Source organism: Macaca thibetana, chromosome 16 (assembly GCF_024542745.1).
Source record: "Macaca thibetana thibetana isolate TM-01 chromosome 16, ASM2454274v1, whole genome shotgun sequence".
Taxonomy (NCBI): Eukaryota; Metazoa; Chordata; class Mammalia; order Primates; family Cercopithecidae; genus Macaca; species Macaca thibetana.
The window spans coordinates 9,481,335-9,505,331 of NC_065593.1; the positions used below are offsets into that span (position 1 = coordinate 9,481,335).

Consider the following 23,997-nt stretch of genomic DNA (forward strand, 5'->3'; position numbering starts at 1 on the left):
ACTTTTATGCTGTTTTAAAAGATTTTATAATTCTTTCCTGTGTCGCCTTAAACGAAATATGAGGCCAAGTATTGGGTTTCTTTTAAAAACATAAAATATTATAAACACAGTTCATCCGATCTGCAGAGACTCTAAGTTAAAAGAAAAAGATTGGGAAATGATTAAATGCCATCTTCAACCAAATGAGCCCCAGGAACTGGAGGCCCTCTGATTTCTCATCTGCGCGTCACCATCCCCGCCATCTTGGTCTCCACATGGTGGTTTAGCTGAAAACACTTCACAGATCTGAAGGGTGTGCGCTCTCTCTCTCTCTCTCTCTCTCTCTCTGTGTGTGTGTGTGTGTGACTGCGTGTATGTGAAATCTCCATGTGTCTATATACATATGGTCTCTCCTCTTTCTCTGTGTATATATGTATGCTTGTCTTCTTTCTTGGGTCAAACCAAAGAGGTTTAGAAATGCTTCACTACCTCCTAATGCCTCTTCAACTGTGGTCTTTTGGTGAATGCCCTAGGGGAGAAAGATGTACTTTCAGAGATGCACTAAAAATTTATAGGTCTTTATTTTTTCATGAGTAAGATAAGTTTAGTCAGCTTTTACAATTTGCTAACATCTTTGGTTTTAGGAATATTTCAACAATCATAAGGCAGGAGCTTTGGGGATATTAGGGTCATAAGAAAACTAATTTAAAGTTGGTGTATTATTATTGCCTGCTTTGGACTTTAATCAATACAAGTGACACATTTGATTGTCTATTATATTTTAAGTTATTTGGGGACAGGGATCACTTCTCATATTTCTTCGGTATCATCTTCCACACATTCAGTAAGCATAGTACCCACCATATCATGTGTGCCTACTGAAAGAATGAGCCAAAACTTGCTGTGGTGTCCTGTTCTGTTCTAGTCAAAATTACCCATGAGTCATGTAAGACCCAATTAAAGAGATGAGGATGGTAAGAGATGTCTGAAGGTAACATAGCTGCTCTCCTGGCTTTGATCTTACAGACCTGCCATAGCTAATGATTTGACATGGATAAGCTCTCACAGAGAGCTGCATTGGCAATATGACACTGCTTTATTATAACCAGGCAAGAAACTCCAGGTATAAGTCACCTTGAGAGAAAACTGGTACATTGGATGGATCTTGCTGAGGTCGTTCATGATGAAGTAGAGCAGTGAGGCCCTGGCAGCTGCTGGCCGGTAGTGCTCTCGGGCCTCGTTGATTTTCACTTCGGTCACCTTGGCCTCCTGGACCTGTTAGAAAAATAAACAACCACACACTGTTCCAACCAACCAGGGCTTCCTGAGAATCAGCATGGCCCCTCTGTGTGAGTAGACATGTGTCTGCTTAGGGGATGCAGGGAACAGGGATGGGGATGATGGGTAGAAAGTTGAAAAGCTACTATGGTATTCCTTCCTAGAACTGGGATGAGAAAGGAGATGGTAAACTTCTAGTGCTTTCGGAGGGTGAGGTGTCAGCTCTTTCAGTTGGGAAGTGTGAGCCACGAAAGCCGCCACACTCCATCTCTAATAAGAAAGATTTCATGGAAATGCAAAAAAAAAAAAAAAAAAAAGTATGACTCAAAAATGAATGAGAACACCAAGCAGTAGAAATCCAGTACAGTCTTCTTTTTCCTTAATTTTTATGAAATAGTTCATATGTAATTTCACAAAGACATCTTTCAATGGAATATTCTATTTTCAGAAAATTACTTTTTTTTGTTTGTTTGAGACGAAGTCTCGCTCTTGTCCCCCAGGCTGGAGTCCAATGGCATAATCTTGGTTCACTGCAATCTCCGCCTCCCGGGTTCAAGCGATTCTCCTGCCTCAACCTGCCCAGTAGCTGGGATTACAGGCGCCTGCCACCACGCCTGACTAATTTTTGTATTTTTAGTAGAGAAGAGGTTTCACCATTGTCGGCCAGACTGGTCTCAAACTCCCGACCTCAGGTGATCCACCCGCCTTGGCTTCCCAAAGTGCTGGGATTACAGGCGTGAGCCACGGCGCCCGGCCAGAAAATTCTTAAGACAGGCAAAAATAAGAAACAAGACTTCAGGATCAGGAAGAGGGATTTCTGGTAGACTATGCCTCTAAATGCAAACCTCAATATGCTCTGCCCTTATGCTCCAAAATAGAGGAAAGTTACTAATAATTTGTGGGAGCACCACAGGAAAAGGCAATGATCCTTACTGAAGATGTTCTCATAATAAACAATTACAAACTGCAGGCGTATTACAAAAGGAAACAATTAGAAGACTCTTTTCTAAAACAAAAACAAAACCAACAACACCCCAGAAGGATTGACGGAACAACCTAAAACTCACCATTAACGATGTATGTTTTAGAGCAGTGGACACAAAAGGAAGCATAAAACATGGGCATTATGAAAAAGAACAGGCATATCTGGAAAAGAACTAGCTAGAACTTCTAAAAATAAGAGTATAGTTATTTAAATTTAAAAAGTGTTTGGTTTAAATAATAGACTGGAGCTGAAAAGAAAATCAGCAAACTAAAAGAGAAATCTCAGGAAATTGTTACAAAAGCCACTCAGAAAGAAACAGAGATGGAAAATATGTGAAAGAGGTTCATGATATTTGATGCCCATCAGGACATAGCCCAATTTTCCCAGCATGGTTTACACAGCCCTATACAATGGAAACTCAGGCCACCTTTCGTGCCTCATTTCCAGTGACCACTTCCAGTTCCCACCTCTTCTATGGTCCAGTTACACTCAAGGGAAGCACCTCCTCCCTCTCACCCAACGTAGGTTGAGTGTTTCTCTTTTGTGTGTTCACTGATCCCTGTGCTTTCTTGACCTCAGCCCTCAGCCCTGTTTCATAACTGCCTGTTTACTTGTATTTCTTCCTCAGAGGGCCAGGCCCTAAAAGCCTAGGATTATGGCAAATTTCTTGCGTATCTCCAACTTTGACCATGGATCTTAGAATACAGTGGCCTTCAATAAGTATTCATGAGGCGAATAAATGAGAAAGAGAAAGAAGACAAAAAGAAAAGGAACAACAAAAGGAAAAAGAAAGCTTCATACAACCCTTGGCACACAGCAGGTACTCAGTAAGTGTTCATTGATTTTAAAGAAAAAGATAAAAAAAATAAGAGATGAAGAGGCGGGGAGAAGAGATCAGTATGTTGGATCCCATCCTCTGACCTACTCTCTCTGTGTAAGTTGGGTCTGTTTCCCTGTCTCTCCTTCCTGGGAGAAACAGCGCTGGTGGAAAACCTAGAGATCACCAAGCAGACTGCTGGTCTCTGATTGGGGGAATGAGAGTTTGTAAAGCAATTATGGTAGACCTGCCACTGCCCTGGATAAGAGAGATGGGGAGACAGACCCAACTTACACAGAAAGAGTAGGTCAGAGGATGGGATCCAGCATGCTGATCTCTTCTCCCCGCCTCTTCATCTCTTTTTTTTTTTTTATATTTTTCTTTAAGATCAATGAACACTTATTGAGTACCTGCTGTGTGTCAAGGGTTGTATGAAGCTTTCTTTTTCCTTTTGTTGTTCCTTTTCTTTTTGTCTTCTTTCTCTTTCTCATTTATTTGCCTCATGAATACTTACTTGAAGGCCACTGTATTCTAAGATCCATGGTCAAAGTTGGAGATACAGCAAGAAATTTGCCATAATCCTAGGCTTTTAGGGCCTGGCCCTCTGAGGAAGAAATACAAGTAAACAAGCACCAAGCCGAATGCTGTTGACCCAACATTCGGTTGACTCTTCCTCCTTTCAATCTCATCACTCCAACCTCAGCTGTCCATCATCCCAGAGTGGGTATGACCTGGTTTATCTGTCTTACCCATCATTGCTTTTCATATTTCCTACCTTGTCTCTACCTAGAACGAAGTCTTTCATATTTGGAGAAATCCCAATAATCTGGCAATAAGCATCTTCCCTCAAAGGTATATTGTTCCTGGACACTGTTACAGTATGCTCTGTCCTGCTCAGAGCCAATATATCCAATGCTCTTCGGATCGAAGCGCAGGACTGAGATGGCAAAAGACCTTGTTGGAGGTTTGGTGGTATGCTGGGACAGAGCATGGGGTGGGCCCCTTTCCCATCACATCCCGTCTTCTAGTCCTCACAGCGGGGACCAAGGGCCTTCCAAACATTGTAAAATAAAGGAAGCTACACACAACAGGGCACTGCGTCATTGCTTCCCAGGATGATACAGTTTTTGAGAGCTGAGTTTCCTAGGAAGTCGTTGAGATTTTCTCATTAAGATCAGACTTGTGAGAGTCTGCGGTCTGGTGGGTTTTGTCAGGATGCCATCATGCCCAAACCAGTCAGCTTTTACAGCAATGCAATTCCTTAGCTTCAGGGCAATTCCACACACTATCTGAGGTATCCATTTTGTGCGACCATTCCCTGCACAGAATACCAGGCCCTGCAAAGGCTTAAGTGTTCATCAAATGTGGATGGAGTTGAGACATCAAAAGTATTTTCCAGAAGGTGGGAACTACATAATACAAGATGTATGGGGTAGTCACTTCAGGAATCCTGCCTAGGTAGACTTTCTAGAAGAACCTTGCTAAGACAGAAAAGCCATGTGTGACTTTGACTTCTTTTTTTTCTAAAAGTCAGACTCATTGTCTAAGAGGAGAGAAAATTGGAGGAGGACTCCAGCCGAGGCTGCCTCCCCCGACTAACCAGAGGAGTTTTACCTTTTTCTCAACTTCGGCAGCAGTCTGCTTGGTGACCTCTAGGTTTTCCACCAGCGCTGTTTCTCCCAGGAAGTTCCCAGAGGCGGAGGAGAGGCGAGAGAGGAGACTGTCTTCCAACATTTTCAGGGTAATTTTGAATCCATTCTGCTGCTTTGTGAGATCGGACTGCAAATATTAAGCCAGAGACAGTCAGGTGCAGATGCCCAGGGCATCCTGCTCTAAGGGTATGCCTGAATAGGGCCAAAGTCCCTTGCCTTAAAGATGGTAAACTGGAGGCAGAATGGCAAAGAGCTTCAGACCATGAGCAGGAGACAAGCAGAGGAGTCAAAATTGGTGCCCAACGGTACAATATTCTGGGCACATGGCCTTGAGCCAGTTTACCCTCTTTACTCCTCTGTAATCCCAGTCCCCAGCTGTAGGATTTCTGTGCTGTGCTTAATGCACAATGGGCAACACACTGCATTATCAGCGTTCACTAAACGGAGTTTATTTCTGTGACTAGAGGGTTAGGGTCCAGTTTTAGTTCTCTGGAGAGTTCTCTCTATTACCAATTTACTTTAAGGAACAACTCTCCTATGGCTTACTTTGAAAAAAAAGTCAGCAGAATCCGTCTTCCAGTTTAGACTGTGTAAAACCTTCCTCGAGGCTGGAGTGGGGTGCCGGTATCCAAGCGGATCTCATCCCATCCTCCCTTTCTGCTCCGTATCCTAAAGCACTAACTTCAGGCAGCTGTAGTGTCTTTGCCCTTGTACAGCCTTTGGATCCGTGGGAAGAACAACCTTCCTGTTGGAGGTTCCAGCCACAGCCACCCTGACCTTTCTTCTGTTTCTTAAAACCATATATCTTGATCCTGCCTTAAGACCAGGATTTGCTGTTCTCTGTGCTGGGAATGTTCTGTGCCCAGAGGCTTTACAATTATTTAGGAATTAGCTCAGATGCCAACTCCTCACAGAATCTTTTTCTGACCACCACTGTTCAAATTTGCCCTCTGGCTTTCCAGTATTACCCTGTTTTACTTTCTTAAAAATTCTTGTCGCTATCTGAATGGCATTGTTCATTTGTTTACATTGCTGTTTTCTGTGTTCCTCCACTAGAGTGTAGATTCCATGAAGGCTGGGACATGGTTTTCTTTGTTCACTGCTGAGTCCTCCATACCTCAAATCCTGCCTGTTACAGGGTTGGTGCTCCCAAGGTATCTGTTCAATGAATGAATGGTTGCAGGAAGCGGAGTCCCAGGGAACCCTGAACTCAAGCTCTCATGCACTGGAATTCCAACCCCCAACCCCACATATTATATAATCTAATCACATTTAAAGAGAGGACAAAAAGCATGTTATCTGCTATGGATTGAATTGTGTTGTCCTAAAAGTCCTATGTCGAAGCCTTAACTCCCCACGTGACTATATTGGAGATGTGGCCTTTAAGGAGGTAATTGAGGTTAAATGAGGTCATTAGGGTGGAGCCATGGCCTGATGGGATTAGTGCCCTTATAAGAAGAGATACCAGGGAGGTTTCTCTATTTCTTTATGTGCAAAGAAGAGGTCACGTGAGGTCACAGTGAGAAGGCCACTGCCTCCAAGGCAGGAAAAGAGGCCTCACCAGAAACCAACGTGATCGCAGACTTTCAACTTCCAGAATTATAGGAGAACAAACATCTGTTATTTAAGCCACCCCATCTATGGTATTTTGTTAAGGCAGCCCAAGCTAAGACATGACCCTAAAATGGTTGGACCTATTTCTGTTACCCTTGTAGAATTTCACTCCATTTAGTTCTGGCAGGTGGACCTGTGTGATCAGTGGCACTCATGTTCATGCCAGGCTCTGCTCTTGGTCATAGGACTGTCCAGTCTCCAAACCATTTTTTTTTTTCTTTTTTTTTGAGAAGGAATCTCGCTCTGTTGTCAGGCTGGAGTGCAGTGGCATGATCTTGGCTCACTGCAACCTCCGCCTCCAGGGTTCAAGAGATTCTTCTGCCTCAGCTTCCTGAGTAGCTGGGACTACAGGCTAGTGCCACCATGCCCAGCTAATTTTTGTTTTTGTTTTTTTAGTAGAGATGGGGTTTCACCATGTCAGCCAGGCTGGTCTTGAACTCCTGACGTCATGATCTGTCCACCTTGGCCTCCCAAAGTGCTGGGATTACAGGCATGAGCCACCATGCCCGTCCTTCAAACTGTTTTTGCTTCTGCTCCTCAGCTTACCCATCCTTCTTTTCCCAGTATGGTGTTCCCAGGTTGCTACATGGGGTCGGCACTCTTCCAGGGTCTAGTAGAACCCACCTGATTCAACCCAGGAAAAGCAGCCCCCTTCCGCAACCTCTCCCAGAGTGGAGTACACTGAAGGCTCTAGTGGCAGAGTGTTTTCTCCCTCCTGTCCTCACCTTCAGCTGCTCCAGGTCTGGCCTCTCCATGCTGACCACAGCTGCCAGCAACTGGTCCTCCAGGCCATCCCTGGTCACGGTGAAGTTGATCAGGGTGGCCTGAGCCTGCAGCTCGGGCTGGTAGTGAGGATTAGCCAGCTTGGTGTGGAGGATGAGCCGGAACTTGGGATTGTATTCACATTCTTTGTCTCCAATTTTAATGAATCTGGAACATAAAGGCTCACGTGAAGGTGAGGTGCCTTCCTGTAAAATTTGGTTGGGGTCAGAATTTCAGATTTTTTTTTCAAACAATATTGCCATATTCAGATGGATTCCTCCTGAGTATGTCTAGGATGAGCCCTGGGATTCTTTTTTGCAGTAATCTGGGGAACAGGAGCCGAGGGGGATACATGGTTTCCCATGGCCGCCATGTTTGGTTCTACACTGTGTACCTCTAGGAAGAGCCATGCCTGTTGTGTCAATGTAGATTAGTACATTATGAACAATTTCCAGCAGATGGCAGTGAAGTGTCTGGAGGAAGGTGAGCCACCTTGCAGTTTCCACAAAGGTGCTTTATAGGCCAGCAATAGGGCTTACTTTTCCTCGTGGCTGACAGGGGAATGACATCTATGGGTGAAAATGATTAAGCAAGTAAATGAGCACAACTTGAGGACAGCAAAGGCAACGATGGCCCCGGCAGTGGGTGAGGTTCCTGAGTCAAGCACTCCTTCGTGGTAATTACTCTGCCCCTCATACGAACCCATTGCATGTCTTCTTCCTCTCTTTTCCTCTCAACACCACCCCCTGCTTTGCCTTATGCTTGCTAAGCCCTTATCCTGAGCCAGCACTCAAACTAGCAGAGACTCATTAAATTGACAAGGAACCGAGTTGTCAGAATTCAGATGACTGGCTTGTATAAGATGCTCATACTTAAAAGTCAGTCTGCTTTTTGACCAATTTCATTCTCAAGTTTCTCCAAAATTGTGCACTGTGGCCATTTAGAACGAAGTCAGTTGGGACGTTGGCTGATGGAAGCAAAGTTTTTCCAGTAAACTTTCTCTAGGAGACAAAGGTCACTGAATAGACCTCTGCTGGAAGAAAGAAAGGTGGATGTGCTGCAGGGAGCTACTCGACATGAACTGAAGAGAGGACATTCCAGGAAGGGCAGACCTCTTCATGATTCTAACTGGGGCCAAGAACCAGCTCCCCACGAAGGGTCAGCGACACAGCTGAGTCTTACCGTCCTTTTTTAATGACTTCTCTCCCAAGCAGAGGTCCCAGAACAGGATCAATGGACTCCTCTAGGTTTTCAATCAGCACCACAGCTCCAGCTTCCAGGGCCTGCTCTATGACTTGAAGGTAGCTGGGGAAGCAAGTATGAGTCCGGGAGTATGAGCCTGTGGCAAGCTATGGAGTCGACAATTTAATGAGACAAGTGTGACCTCTAAGACATGGTGATACAGTTGGAGGCACAGCTATTTGGAATGTTTTCAATGACCACATTTTCTCCCTATGTAAAGTGAGATTTATATGATTATATACACTTTTAGAAATAGGGAGAAATTATAAAATACAAAAAAGATAATGAAAACTATAATCTGTCTTTAACATTTTGGTGTATACTGTGTATATTTGAACATATTATATTGTCAAGTTTAGCTTTGATTGTATTAGATTCATATAGTGGTTTTGTTTTATAACCTGTTTTTTTACATGAAATATATTGTAATCATTTCACCATGTCATTAAATAGCCTTCCAGGTAATTTTAAATGACTGGGTATTAGGCCATATTGATACAACTTAATTTATCAATCAATTAACAAAGATCTAGGTTACTTTTAACTTTTCAGTGTTATGTAGAGTTTAATAAATATGTGAATAGGTTGATTTTCTTAAAGTCAATTTATAAGTCAATTACAGTCAATTATAAGTTGAGGCTGCAGGGATATAATACAATTCAAACGAAGAATAACAATAAAACTTTATGAAACTCAACCAAAGATCTTAAAGTTAACCTAAAAGAATACAGTGAAGCTGGCAAGGAGAAAACCAGTAATGAACAAGAGGAAGGACTCATTACCTAATACTAAATATTTTGTATATTTCAACAATATAGATGTGTAGAAAGAAGGCTTAAAGGACAGCATATACCAACAAGTTAGCAGTGTTTTTGAAAGATGAATTATAGAAGTTTCTATTTCTTTATTTGTTTTTTATGGTAACTCCTACCCCACCCTCTCATTTTTCTTTACAGTGATGATATATTACTTTTTAATGAGAAATACCACAATAAATGATACTAAATATAAAAGTAAATGAGAGCTGGTGTAGTATTAGATAAATAGAAAAGAATAATGACCCTATTTAATAAAATAATTTAATATATAGTAAAATGACATCTCTAATTAATTGAGGAAAGAATGGACAATTTCATAGATGGTATTGAAACAATAGCTACCCACTTGGAAAATTAGTCTGTACCACATATAGTAGCTTAAACTATATTTAAATTGATTGCATTTCCATGTAGAAAGGAAAACTCAAAAAACTTAAAAATGGGCCAGGCCTGGTGGCTCATGCCTGTAATCCCAGAACTTTGGGAAGCCAAGGTGGGATGATTGCTTGAGGCCAGGAGTTTGAGACCAGCCTGGGTAATAGAGTGAGACACCCTCTCTACAAAAATACAAAAATTAGCAGGGTATGGTGTTGCGCGCCTGTAATTCCAGCTACTTGGGAGGCTAAGGTGGAAGGACTGCTTGAACCCCGGAGGTTGAGGCTGCAGGGAACCATGATTTCACCACTGTACTCCAGCCTGGGTGACAGAGTAAGACCCTGTCTTAAAAAACAACAACAACAACAAACTAAAGACTAAAAATGTAGGTGAACATTTTAAAAATTCTTGGAGAGGAAAGACTCCTCTAGTCATCATTTATAGAATAAATGGCTGACAAATCTGATCAAATAAAAAAACTAAAATAAAATGAACTGTAGTATGTAAAACCTCACAAAACGTAAATTAAAAGACAAATGAGATGAACACATTTTCATTCATATGAAGAAAGAAGACTATACATATTACATATAATGCAACATTTGTATTCAAATAACATACAACAAATCTAGAAAACCATTCAACAGGAAAGTAGTTAATGGACATGAACTAAGAATTAATTGAACATATTTATTAAGGGCCTGCAATGCATTAGGCAGTGTTTTAGACACTAGGGACACATCAATGAGCAAAAAGAACATACACCTGTCTAAAATGCACTGTTAGTCAGCTGGAAAAGAATATTTTAATTAAAGTTTTGGGAGAAGGCCAGGGTTGGATTACTATGTGACTGAAGATGCAAATAAAAATATATCATATTGGCCAGGAGCGGTGGTTCACAGCTGTAATCCCAGCACTTTGGAAGGCTGAGGCAGGCGGATCACCTGAGGTCAGGAGTTCGAGACCACTGGGCAATATGGTGAAACCCTGTCTCTACTAAAAATACAAAATTTAGCCAGGCATAGTGGTACACGCCTGTGATCCCAGCTACTTGGGAGGCTGAGGCAGGAGAATTGCTTCAATCCAGGAGGTGGAGGTTGCAGTGAGCGAGATAGGGCCACTATATCTATATATATCACATTATGCCTTGGCATTCACTTCTCAACAAAGTTTGCTCTATAACATGGATGCATTATAATATTTAATATTTGGTTTGGTTAACTATTATTTTTAACATCATATGTTCAATTTGAACAACCCCGAGTGATCTGGACCTCAGTGCAAGCATGTGCTGTTTGCTGGAGTGGGTAAATCTTAGGTTTCTAAGTGAGGATGACCTGCGTTCAAATAGTGCCTCCATTACTTTTTTTTTTTTTTTTTTTTTTTTGAGACGCAGTTTCCACTCTTGTCCACCAGGCTAGAGTACAATGGCACGATCTCGGCTCACTGCAACCTCCGCCTCCTGGGTTCAAGCGATTCTCCTGCCTCAGCTTCCCGAGTAGCTGGGACTGCAAGCACCTGCCACCACGCCCAGCTAATTCTTGTATTTTTAGTAGAGACAGGGTTTCACCATGTTAGCCAGGCTGGTCTTGAATTCCTGACCTCAAGCGATCTGCCCGCCTCGGCCTCCCAAAGTGCTAGGATTACAGGCTTGAGCCACTGTGCCCAGCTGCCTCTATTACTTTTTTTTTGAGACGGAGTCTCACTCTGTCGCCCAGGCTGGAGTGCAGTGGCGCGATCTCGGCTCACTGCAAGCTCCGCCTCCCGGTTCACGCCATTCTCCTGCCCCAGCCTCCCGAGTAGCTGGGACTACAGGCGCCCGCCGCCACGCATGGCTAATTTTTTTGCATTTTTAGTAGAGACGGGGTTTCACCGTGTTCGCCAGGATGGTCTCGATCTTCTGACCTCGTGATCCGCCCGCCTCGGCCTCCCAAAGTGCTGGGATTACAGGCGTGAGCCACCGCGCCCGGCCACCTCCATTACTTTTTAAACAAATTAATTAATATATTTAAATTGTGGTAAAATATACATAACGTATAATGTGCGTCATCTTCATGTGTACAGTTCCATGGCTTTAAGTACACTGTTGTGCATCCATCACCATCATCCATTCACAGAACTGTTCTTGCGAAACCAAAACTGGCTGGGCGTGGTGGCACACGCCTGTAATCCCAGCTCTTTGGGAGGCTGAGGCGGGCAGATCACAAGATCAGAAGTTCGAGACCAGCCTGGCCAACATAGTGGAAACCCCGTTTCTACCAAAAATACAAAAAAAAAAAAAAAAAAAAAAAAAAAAAATTAGCCGGCTGTGGTGGTGGGCGCCTACAGTCCCAGCTACTCAGGAAGCTGAACCAGGAGAATCACTTGCTTGAACCTGGGAGGCTGAGGTTGCAGTGAGCTGAGATCGCACCACTGCACACCAGCCTGGGTGACAGAGTGAGACTCCGTCTCAAAAACAAACAAACAAACAAAAACGAAACAAAACCTGAAACTCTGTACCTGTGAAACCCTAATTCTCTGTTCCCCTCTCCCTCCCACTTCCTAGCAAACGCCATTCTACTTTCTGTCTCAATGAATTTGACTACCCTGTTTACCTTGGATGAGAGGAATCATACCACATTTGTTTTTTTGTCACCGGCTTATTTTACTCTGCATAACACTTTAAAGATTCATCCATGTTGTGGCATGTGTCAGAATTGTTTTCCCTTTCTTTTTTTTAACTTCAATTTTATTTAAATTTTTTTCTTTGAAAACTTTTTTACTTTTAATTTTTGTGGGTACATGGGTGCATATATTTATGGGGTACATAAGCTATTTTGATACAGGGATGCATGATAATCACGTTATGGAAAACGGGGTCTCCATGTCCTCAAGCATTTCTCCTTTGTATCACAATCTAATTATACTCTTTTAAGAACTGTTTTCCTTTTAAGACAATAATATTCCGTTGCATGTGTACATCACATTTTGTTTATCCATTTTTCTGTCAGTGAACACCTGGGTTCCCTTCACCTTTTGTCTATTATGAATAACGCTGCTATAAACACAAGTGCAAAATTTCCATCACTTTTAAAATGGCATACTCCCCGGGGAAATTACTTAACTTCTGTGAACCTCTGCTTCCTCGGATGTGAAATGGAACCAATAACCTTACTGGTTATTAACCAATTGGTTACTTACCTTATTAACTATGTGGATTAAGGACAGCATTTGAGATAAAACCCCTAACACGAAGACTAACGCATATCAACTTCCTAACGAATGATGTCTGCCTCACTGCCTCTTCCCCATTGCCCCATCCTGTTACCCCAGGTGTCCTGATGACACAGAACAGGATGAGTACTGAAACCGCAAGGCTAAAATGAGGGGAGGCATGAGGGATGCCGAGTCCCAAGCCACTGAAGCCTGGTGGGTGCTGGCCAGACATTCTCTGTGCCGTTCAAGTCCCTTCACGTGGTAACTTTCCCACAGGTAAGTACAAAGCCACATGGCAGGTACCAAGGGCTCTCAAGGTTTTATAACTAACTCAACTGCTCCACGCGACCTACTGAAATGTCAAGTTGTGCCTCAGGAGGACAGTTTTGTTCGTTCTATGTGGTTCTAGGGCAGAGGTAGAAATAATGGGTAGAGGAGAGATAAGGGAGGCAACTTTTGGCTAGGTGAGGAAGACTATAAAGCACAGAGCTACGTGACAATGGGATGTGAAGTTTGGGGAGGAAATGTTTAAGGGACAATGAGAGGATGAGCTCCAGAGATGGTGAAGAAAGGACCCCAGAATGGGTCAAGAGGTTGTGGTACATAATTTCTCATGTGGATGAAAAGCAAAGACTTAGTACCCAGGCATCCTTCATTGAGATGATTGCTAAAATGGGAGGAGAAACATGAGACGCCTGATGGAGAGACCAGGTGTGTACAAACCATTCACTGTGGCTTAAAATCTGCCCATGATCTATACATTGTCCTGCACAAATGGCTGAAGTGGGAACTTTTGTGCTCAACCACTTACCCTTTCTGGCCAATCTGCGTGACCTGGAGATCTTCACCGTATTTATTCTTGATCCATTTGATGCCTTGTAGCTGAGGGTCAACCATGAGTGGCCAGCGCTCACAGTTGAGGAGGATGGTGGCGTTCTCCACGGACATGCGGTCGGCTGGGAGGCCCTCGTTCTGCCAGGCAGCCACGTCAGCATCGTCCATCAGCATCCTCAGGGGATCCAGGGTTGGGGTGACAGGAACGGGAGTCTGGTGAAGAAGAAACGCCAACCCACTCTCAGAACAGAAGCAGACATTCTCAGTTGGGTTGAATACATGGTTACTCACCAAATGACACAACTCCTTTAAAAGCAAGATCAACATCCCACTGAAGAATGCTTTTCTGGCTGTGTGATTATTTCTGGAAGCAGGTTCTATTAAAGTCCTGATGACTTTTTTGTTTTTTTTTTTCTCTCCACAGAGGAACAACTGCAGAAATTCAGCTCGTGTGAATGATTCTTTGTTTTTTGGTATTTTTACCCAGATCAAGTTTCTACTAGATTATCTGTATTTTAATCTATGACGTCCTACACACTCTCACCCATGTTAACAATGTTATTTCTCTGCTATATGTCTGTGTTTCTTGTGCATGTTCCATGAACCAACCAGGTCCCATGCCTAGTGGGTTTGCTCCTGTCTGTACCGGCCGGCACAAACCACTCTTTCTGCTCATCTGTTTCACCAGCTTGCAAGAGGCTGGATGGGTTTTCTTTTCCTCTTCCCCAAACACCCCATTCACCTGCAGGACTCTTTCTTGCAAACCTGCCTGCTGGTGCCTGTGGGAAGCTGGTGAGTATTTTCAGTCTAAGAACTTGCCTGTGGCCTCTCTTATGCCCCTTCAGGGCTCCTGTATGTGCCCTAGACACTTCCTTTTCTTCTCTATTAGCCCTTTTCTGCTCTCTGAATTCTTTTTTTTTTTTTTTTTTTTTTGAGATGGAGTTTGGAGTTTCGCTCCGTCACACAGGCTGGAGTGCAGTGGCGTGATCTCAGCTCCCTGAAAACTCCATCTCCCGGGTTCAGGCGATTCTCCTGCCTCAGCCTCCCAGGTAGCTGGGATTACAGGTGCCCGGCACCGCACCAAGCTAATTTTTGTGTTTTTAGTAGAGACGAGGTTTCACCGTGTTGGACAGGCTGGTCTCGAACTCCTGACCTCAGGCGATCCACCCCGCCTTGGCCTCCCAAAGTATTGGGATTACAGGCGTGACCCCACTGTGCCGGGCTCACTTAATTTTTTTACAAGCAATCTTTTTCATTGATGACTCCTGTATATATATTTAAATTAAGGTAACATTCATACAAAATAAATTAACCATTTTAAAGTGCACAATTCAGTGGCATTTAGTCTATTCATAACATTATGCAGCCATCAGCTCTACTTCCAAAACATTTCATCTCCCCCATATCCCATACTCATTCAACAGCGTCCCTGATTTCCCTCTACCCCTAGCTCGTGGAAACTATGAATATGTTTTCTGTCCCCTTGGATTTTCTTCTTCTGGATATTTTACTATAAATGAATCCTACAGTGTGTGACCTTTTGTGTCTGGCTACTTTCACTTAGCATAATGCTTTCGAGGTTTAGACAAATACCCTTTTAACCCCTTCACCTCACTCCTCTCTGAAGTTTATTTTGCCCAGTTATCCCAAGGAAACTCTCCAAACCATCTCCCATCCTCTTAATTGTATCTATCAAGGGCACAAATGGCCGGTACTACAGTATCCAGCAAACCTCTGAAGGGAGATCTGCCCCTTGGGGAATCTTATCTGGGACCAGAAATGTGTTCCAATATATTTTTTCCCTTTGTAATCTCATGCATTCTATTTGACGTGCTCAAAAACATTATTCCGAGAAGGAATCCGTAGGCCTCACCAGACTGCCAAAGACATCCATGACACAAGAAAGCTTAAGAACCCAAACAAAGCCAGAAAAATCCTCACTAAGCTGCTACTAAGCTCTTCATCTTCATTCACTCAGTTAATAATGGTTCCCTCAACAATTTCCTTTTTCCGAAAGTGTTTAGGATGAGTAAAATAACTGCTTTATTTTTTATTTGCTAGCACTGTAACATTTTGAAACGACTGTTCCACTAATTGTCAGGTGAGCAGGGTTTTATGAGCTGATCTGAGAAAACAATCATCAAGATAGAGTTTTTGTTCGAAGGTTCTACTTACAAATAGATTTGGAATGCAGCTTTTACCTTATATTGTGAAATTTGGGGCTGACTTTCACCCTAGCTGACTTTTATGATTCTAATCTCCTCAAGTGGACTGTGAACTTGCCAAAAGTATCCCGGTCCTAAACGTTTTGTGTGCCCCCTGTATAGTGGAGTGCTAGGACATGCTAAATACATAGGGAGTATTTGTGGCTTGCTATGAGTGATGTGAAAGTGCCAAGAAAGTATTAGGACTTCTTCTGATGCTCGGGTCCAGGTACAACTTTGAATCCCCTTTAATAGGAAACCAGTATTTCTCCACTTCCTTACGTTTCAGGGAGTGGGGGGCGGGTGATGTAAAGGGATGGGTTGGGAGTAACATCCACCTAGCCACACGAAAAGGACAAGCTGCACAGCCCACATAAGAAGCATGTGAGCAGCTGTTCAAGGGATCATGCAGGATGGAAGCAGAACAAAAGATATCCGTGAGTCATTGGCACAAGCTGTGTAGCTTTGGGGCCCAGTAACAAGGTGCAAAGTAGGATCTGGGAAAGGGAACCTTCCCTGACTGCTCCTATGAAGTTTGACCCTGGAGTGGGGAGATCAGAGACGAAGTTTTTTTTTTTTTTTTTTGTATCTCCCAGGTTTCACAGCTTTAAGGATTGCTAGGAGACAGCCTGCAGGGAAGAGGACTAGTGTTCCCATGGAGGACTGCATTCAGAGGAGACGTGCTGCCCCCGGGTGGTCTGGAGGGCAGTGGGCAGCAATGCAAGGCAGTGTGGAAGGACACGGGTATGGAGGTTTCACACCTGGTGCTCAGAGGGTGGTGGGGGTGAGTGTGCAGGAGGACACCAGAGGATGTGAATTATGACCGTGACGTCTTCCCATTAGTGCCCAGAGGCTGATGTGGTCAGGAGAAATTCAGGCCATACGTACTTTCAGCTGGCTCAGGTAGGGCCTCCAAGTCCCATCCAGGAGGCTCTGCCGATATTTCTTTGTGAAGAAGCCAAGGTAGGAAATGAAAGCCGTTATCAGTAAAATGTCTCCACATAACATCCTTTCCTGCTGTTTGAAGTTCTGCACGGCTTCTGCCCACCTCACGTTTTCAGAAGCGAGTCCTCCAACCTACCATTTCAAAAGCCAGAGAGGAGAGGAGGCGTATTACACAGCAGGTCATAGAGTCACGATTCCATCATGGAGAGCACCCACTGCATGCTTCATAGCGGGAAGAGGCAGAACATCACTTATATGGCCCTTTCCATCAATGGGGATTTGTGCTGCCTGCAGCAAAGCTTTCAGTACACAAGCCCCATTCTGTGTCATGCATCGTATGAGCCATAGAAAGATGACAGGTTTGACTCTGCTTTATGTGTGGAGACTGATACCACTCAATCAAAGGGTTGTTGAGAGGATGAAATATAATCATATATGATTATTATTTAGCACAATACCTGGTCTGTGGAACATGTTAGAAAATTAGCCACTTCTTTCTCCTTTCCAAATGATGGGGAAATGAACATAAACAAAATCAAGTCCATGCACCATAAATAATTCACAGCGGGCGAGGAGACAGATGTGCTAACTGAGACACAGAGAAGCATGGTAAGGTCATAGGTGTGTACAAAGTCCTGACCCCCTAGCTCTCTTTGGGTTGGTATAGTCTCCCTGCGAGAAGAGTCATCCTTTCTACAGACGACTGTTAGTGGTATGGCGGAGCTTTGCTTCTGTGTTAGGACTCACCCTTTATTTTTTCTTTGAATGATAACATCATAGAACATCAGAGCCTGGACAGATCTTAGAGATTTGCCAACCCAATCATTCCCATGCATGTTTTCAGATTCCACAAAGGCCAGAAAGTCCAAGTAGCTGACCAGAATCTCTAGGTTGGTAGAGACAGGGGTGACTTCAGAGCCTGAACATCCTGACTTCTAGAGCAGAGTGCCACACTGCCTCCCAGGAGCACTGACTCAGAAAGTGCGCTAGCCAGGCAGAGAAGGCTGCGCTAAGTTCGGAAACCCAGCAGGGAGCTGAATGGAAGGCAGGCCAGCTAGGAGATCTGGAGGACTTCTTGCACACTGGCAAGAGTTGCTGTCTCTACACTGAACTGTTCAGCTAAACTGACCATCTCAAAGCCACACAGAAGCTGGTCCAGTGACAACTGCACAGACACACATTTGGGTATGGCTGGTCTTCATTACATCACAGCTCTGTTCAGTGATGGCTATGACTCACTGCTCCCCAGATTAAAACATCTGGCTCTGCTGTGTAATTCAATGGTGGCTGGAATAAATGTAAAGAGGTGTGGACTGTACTTCCCTCCACTGGTGAGGAGGGTGCTGTAAAGTCTCTAGCTTGAAAAGAAATCACATCCAATTGACTCTGCTTTTCAGAGTCTTAGCTGATATACGGGATGAGAAATACAAGCCTTGGGGGATTTAAAAAGGCTGCAAATTCTTTGACATTCTTGTCATTAAGAGTTGCTGTCTGTGCTCTCTGCCCTTTAATCTGTGACTGCTTTGACCTATAGAGTACAGTGGAAGTGCTATTGTGCCAGTTTTCACTCCCAAGTCTTCAGATATTGGGACTTTCCACTTCCTGCCTCTTGGGACACTTGCCCTTGATGTCCTGAGTTACTATGCAAGACGTCTGACTACCCTGCTAGAGAGAGTGTGTGGAGAGGCCCTGAGGCTCCATAGGAAGGGAGAGAGGCCCAGCTGCATCCTCCCTTCCAACCATCCCTGCCAAGATGCTCAGCATGTGAAGGAAGTTGTCTTGGGGCCTCTAGCCCAGCCACTAGCTGAATGGACCGAGTGACCCCAGTCATGACCATATGCAGCAGAAAACCTGGCCAGCTGAGCCCTGCCCTCAACAAACTTGTGAGATATTGTGAAATGGTTATTGTGCAAAACCACTAAGTTTTGGAGTAATTTATTATGCAGAAACAAACACTCATAACACAAGCACCGCTACCCTGACCTGCAGATTTGATTTCCCAGGAAGGTTGGAGCATGTGTGTATATGTGTGTGTGTGTTTTCTGAAATACTCAGGGTCAACAGGTCTCATTCTTTTCTGTTTCTATCTTAGTTCCTAATCTTGGCCACACCCTTATAATGAAATGTTACATAGAAAGGAACATCACAGTTTGCCTATAAAATGCTAGCTTTGTTTTGTAATGTTTCCTCTGGTCAATACACATGAATATAAGCGTGTTCACATTTTGCATGAGCTGCCTGACAGATCCAGTGCTCCCATCCTCCCAACCATGTCTATAAGAAAACTCCTTTGACCAGATCAGGGTTTATGCATTCACATTTTCCTCAGGACTCAATTCCTGCATTTCAGCACATTTTAATACTTCCCTCCAAGTCAAAGCGCTGCTGTGCTGTGCTCATCTATCTTGCACCTCCGTGGCACTTGACAAGCCTGCTCATATAATTACAGCTCGGGCTGCTGTGCCTTACACTCACCAGGCGGTTGGCGAGGGAGATGGTGCTTGCGGTCACTTCGGCTTCTTGCTGACATTTGAGTTTGTCTGCTGTTGCTTTCTCAAACCTGGCTGTGAGCTTTGCCAGGTTTTCATTAAGGTGCTGTTTAGGAAGGAACACAAGGACCATCAGTCATTTTAGCCCATGTCACTGCCAGTGCTCCTTAGATGAGGGTTCACATGGAGTTGGTTCTGAAGGAAGCACTCTGCGGGGGCATTCCTAAGGGACCAGAGAAAGCAGGGCAGAGAGGGAAATGAAGGCACATTCGGGGAAGATCTCAGGCAGGGTCCTAGCGTGGACTTCATCTTGATCCTGCAGTGGGAGGGTGGAGTGGACATCCAGAGATGTCCTGCCCCAAGATGAGAGAGCTGAGCTTCATACCCCACCACCGCGGTCATCAATCGAGGTATTGAAAGCTACAAGGTGTGAGGGATGTGGATGGGGGAAGGGTGCATAAATTCTGCCTCTGCTTGAGTTGGAGAAAAATGGGTTCCAGCAGCCTGACAAAATGGTGCAGGTGCTGCTATTAGAAGCAAGAACACATCAAAACTGGGGTTAGCATGAAAAAGGTCAACAGCAACCCATGTGGGCCAGGGAGGACCACTGCCAGTACCTGTTGCAGCTAGTCTGGGGCTGGGTTGTCTGGAATCTAAGTCTTCCACTGGCTCTAAGGTCCTAGAGTACAAGGTAATTTTTACTTAACCTCATCTAGTCTCTTCCATTAACACAATGTATGAGAATATAAAAAAGACACAATTTCAAGTTTTAAAAAATGTGTTAAGAATTTAAAATTGAAGCATGTAGCTTTTATTATCCTCTGAGTACATATTTTTATGCACAAGGATACAGGGACACACAGCAGATACTTCCAAATACATCTCAGGTCTGTGCAATAACTGGGGTTCAGGCTGCTTTGTTGGTCATTACTAAGACACAAGAGAAATCAATGTAGGGCCAAGTTTAAACATCCAAGCAGTTTAAAAAGCAGGTGGTGAGCCATCCAATTAAGGATGGCAGACTGGCCATGCTCATTTACCTTCTATACTTCCCAAGACTTCTCTAAAATGATTATGAAGCAATTAAAACAGTCATAAGCCCATTACACCAAGCAAATGGGTGAGGGCCATTTGGAGGGTGAGGGCCATTTGGAGGGTGAGGGAGTCCAACAGATTTATGGAGGATCACACTGATGAAGGAGTGGAGACCGCTGGAGCAGGGCAGAGGACACAACAACTTAGAGTTAGCTGTTGCTCACCAAAGTGGAAACTGATCAGCCCACAGAGCCCTATACAAACTGGAGATCTCAGAAATGTCAGGTGTGACTAAAGGGGAAGATGAAAATAGGAGGATTAATTGGAAGCCTATTGACTCTTGCCCTCAAATCTCCATCCACATGCACAGTCTACAATGCCACCAGTCACCTATGTCACCGCGTAAGAAAGTCAATAGAGGCAGAAAATAAGGGTGCCACATCCTGGCATAACTCATCAGATCTTGAAAACAAACTGTACCGGTCAACCAGCTCTGCCCTTGCCTGCAGACCTAGAATTAGCTTTTGATCACTACTCTTGTAAACATGAAAGGACAAGAAGAAATTTAATGCAGGCTTAGATTAAGTTAAACAAGATGAAAAAAATGACCTAGGAAAAAGAGGCAGAATTTTGGTAACAATAAAAACAGCAACTACAACAACAAAGTTAAAACTTTCACAGTTTCTCGGAGAGATTCAAGATGACTCATCCACAAAACAAGAACAGGACGTTATTAAAAGGAAGAGAGAATAACAACAACAACAAAAAAACTCTTGTGGAAATCACTATTGTTGTGAACATAAAAAATAACAAAATAAAGGGAAAGGTTAAAAGATGAATTTGAGGAAATTTCCTAAAAAGTACAAGAAAACAAACAGCAACAAAAAGATGGGAGAACACAGAGGACCGATGTAGGAGGTCCAACGTCTGACAGAGATGCATTTCAGAAAATAAGAGTAAACAGTAAACAGAAGGGAATTTACCAAATAAATAATACAAAATAATTTTCTAGAGCTGAAGAAAATAAATCTTTACATGCCAAACACAATATAAAAAAAGAATGACAGCTAAGCACATCAGTGTAAAGTTTCACACACCAAGAACCAAAAAGAAAAGATTAGAAGACTTCAAAGAAAGGGGGAAAACAGTGCATCCACAAAAGAACAGGACCTTGACTGCCCATGAGACTTCTCACCAGACAAAAGCATAAAACATTCAGTGTTCTGGCAGGGTGTGGTGGCTCACGCCTGTAATCCCAGCACTTTGGGAGGCCGAGGTGGGCAGATCACCTGAGGTCGGGAGTTCGAGACCAGGCTGACTAACAAGGAAAAACCTCGTCTCTACTAAAAATACAAAATTAGCCAGTTACGGGGGCACACGCCTGTAATCCCAGTTACTTGGGAGACTGAGGCAGGAGAATTGCTTGAACCTGGGAGGCGGAGGTTGCAGTGAGCAGAGAGTGTGCCATTGCACTCCAGCCTGGGCAACAAGAATGAAACTCTGTCTCGAAAAAAAACCACACAAACCAACAACAAAATTCAGTGTTCTATGCACAAAAAATTAGCAACTCAGAATTCAATACTTTGCAAAACTGTTCAGTTTATGAATAAAACGAAGACATTTCTAGACTATAACAATGCAGAAAATTTGCCTCTTCATTAACATTTCTGAGAACGTTCTTTGAGAATGAGCCGTAGCAGAATAAGAGAGAGAAAGGTTGTGGCAGCAAAGAAGGAGAAACAAAGAATACTTAATTGAATGGAGAGTTAAAAAATAATGGATGCTATGCAAAAGGATCTAATGCAAGAGAAAGAGAGAATAAAGAAAAGTAGACACTCTGGGGAGTGGGGGGTGAAGAGATTGTGTAAAAAAAAGAAAATGTAATTCTAGGTCTGTTATGAACAATATAGACACGTTCACAGAATAGAAATGGAATTGTTGCTTTTTTAACTTTGCAGATCAGTCTATGGACAGAGCATGGGTCACTTAATTTTGGTTACAGAAGAGAATGTATTTTCAGTTTTGGTGATTACAAAGCAAAAGTAATGATAAGCAGTAATAACAAAAGTTGGGAAGTAGAAGGAAGGGAGCCGAAGGCAGGGTAAGAGCGTCATCTTGTGATATGGTTTGGATCTCTGTCCCCTCCAAATCTCAGGTTGAAATGTGATTCCCAGTGTTGGAGGTGGGGCCTGGTGGGAGGTGATTGGCTCATGGGGGCAGGTCTTTCATGAATGGTTGAGCATCATTCCCTTGCTGGTAAATGAGTTCTTGCTCAGTTAGTTCCGAGGAGATCTGGTTGTTTAAGAGAGTCTGGGACCTCCCTCTTCCCTCTCTTGCTCCGGTTTTTGCCATATGACATGCTGACTCCCCATTGCCTTCCACCATGATTATAAGCTTCCTGAGGCCTCGCCAGAAGCCGGCACCATGCTGCTTGTAAAGCCTGCAGAACTGTGAGCCGATGAAACTTCTTTTCTTTACGAATTACCCAGCCTCAGGTATTTCTCTTTTTTTTTTTTGAGATGGAGTTTCACTCTCGTTGCTCAGGCTGGAGTGCCGTGGCGCTATCTCGGCTCACTGCAGCCTTCCTCCCAAGCGATTCTCCTGCCTCAGTCTCCTGAGTAACTGAGATTACAGGCATGTGCCACCACGCCCGGTTAATTTTATATTTTTAGTAGAGACAGGGTTTCTCCGTGTTGGTCAGGCTGGTCTTGAACTTCCAACCTCAGGTGATCCGCCCAACTCAGCCTCAGGTATTTTTTCACGGTAATGCAAGAATAGACTAACACATCTTGAAAGCTGAGAGCTCCAAGGGAGCTGCCTCTATGTGATAGAACAGGAAATAAAGGTTACATCAACTATCAGGTTGGCACAAAAAGAACCGCATTTTTTTTTTTTTTTTTGAGATGGAGTCTTGCTCTTGTCGCTCAGGCTGGAGTGCAATGGTGTGATCTCAGCTCACTGCAACCTCTGCCTCCCGGGTTCAAACAATTCTCCTGACTCAGCCTCCCAAGTAGCTGGGATTACAGGAGCCCACCACCATGCCTGGCTAATTTTGTATTTTTAGTAGAGACGAGGTTTCACCATGTTGACCAGGGTGGTCTCAAACTCCTGACCTCAGGTGATCCACCTGCCTCGGCCTCCCAAAGTGCTGGGATTACAGGCATGAGCCACCATGCCCGGCTGTAACTGCAGTTTTTGCCATTGCTTTTTTTTTTTTTTTTTTTTTTTTTTTTTGAGATAGGGTTTCGCTGTTGCTGCCCAGGCTGGGGTGCAATGTTACGACCTTGGTTCACTGCAACCTCCGCCTCCTGGGTTCAAGTGATTTTCCTGCCTCAGCCTCCCAAATAGCTGGGAATACAGGCGTGCAACACCATGCCTGACTAATTTTGTATTTTTAGTGGAGACTGGGTTTCATCATGTTGGTCAGGCTGGTCTGGAACTCCTGACCTCAAGTGATCCACCCACCTCGGCCTCCCAAAGTGCTGGGATTACAGGCGTGAGGCACCGTGCCGGCCATTAAAGTAATGGCATTACTTGTGCCATTAAAAGTAATGGCAAAAACCACAATTACTTTTGTGCTAACCTAATAAAACTGGTTATCATAAGTACATTGAGAAGACATGGAAATGAACAACTTCTAGCCCCAGCTAGCTGGCAGAAAGTCAACTGTCTCAATAAGATTCATCAAGCAATAGATACCAGCATAACACATGGACAGAAGTCAGAAATTCAAGGGATCAGGAAGTGGGAAGATAATGGAAACTTGTCAGATG

At 43.7% G+C, this 23,997-nt stretch overlaps 1 protein-coding gene across 3 annotated transcripts in view; it reads right to left on the reverse strand.

The window, feature by feature from the left end:
• DNAH9 (dynein axonemal heavy chain 9) overlaps window positions 1-23,997 on the reverse strand; it is a 378,056-nt gene that overhangs the window by 83,452 nt on the left and 270,607 nt on the right. For all 3 annotated transcript variants that reach the window (XM_050764993.1, XM_050764994.1, XM_050764995.1), the window contains 7 exons: window positions 19,176-19,295; window positions 16,644-16,832; window positions 13,529-13,764; window positions 8,270-8,392; window positions 7,051-7,255; window positions 4,674-4,838; window positions 1,114-1,254 (listed from right to left, as the gene is read on the reverse strand). In XM_050764993.1, coding sequence (XP_050620950.1) covers window positions 1,114-1,254; window positions 4,674-4,838; window positions 7,051-7,255; window positions 8,270-8,392; window positions 13,529-13,764; window positions 16,644-16,832; window positions 19,176-19,295 — 1,179 coding nt within the window. The remainder of the gene's footprint in view (window positions 1-1,113; window positions 1,255-4,673; window positions 4,839-7,050; window positions 7,256-8,269; window positions 8,393-13,528; window positions 13,765-16,643; window positions 16,833-19,175; window positions 19,296-23,997) is intronic.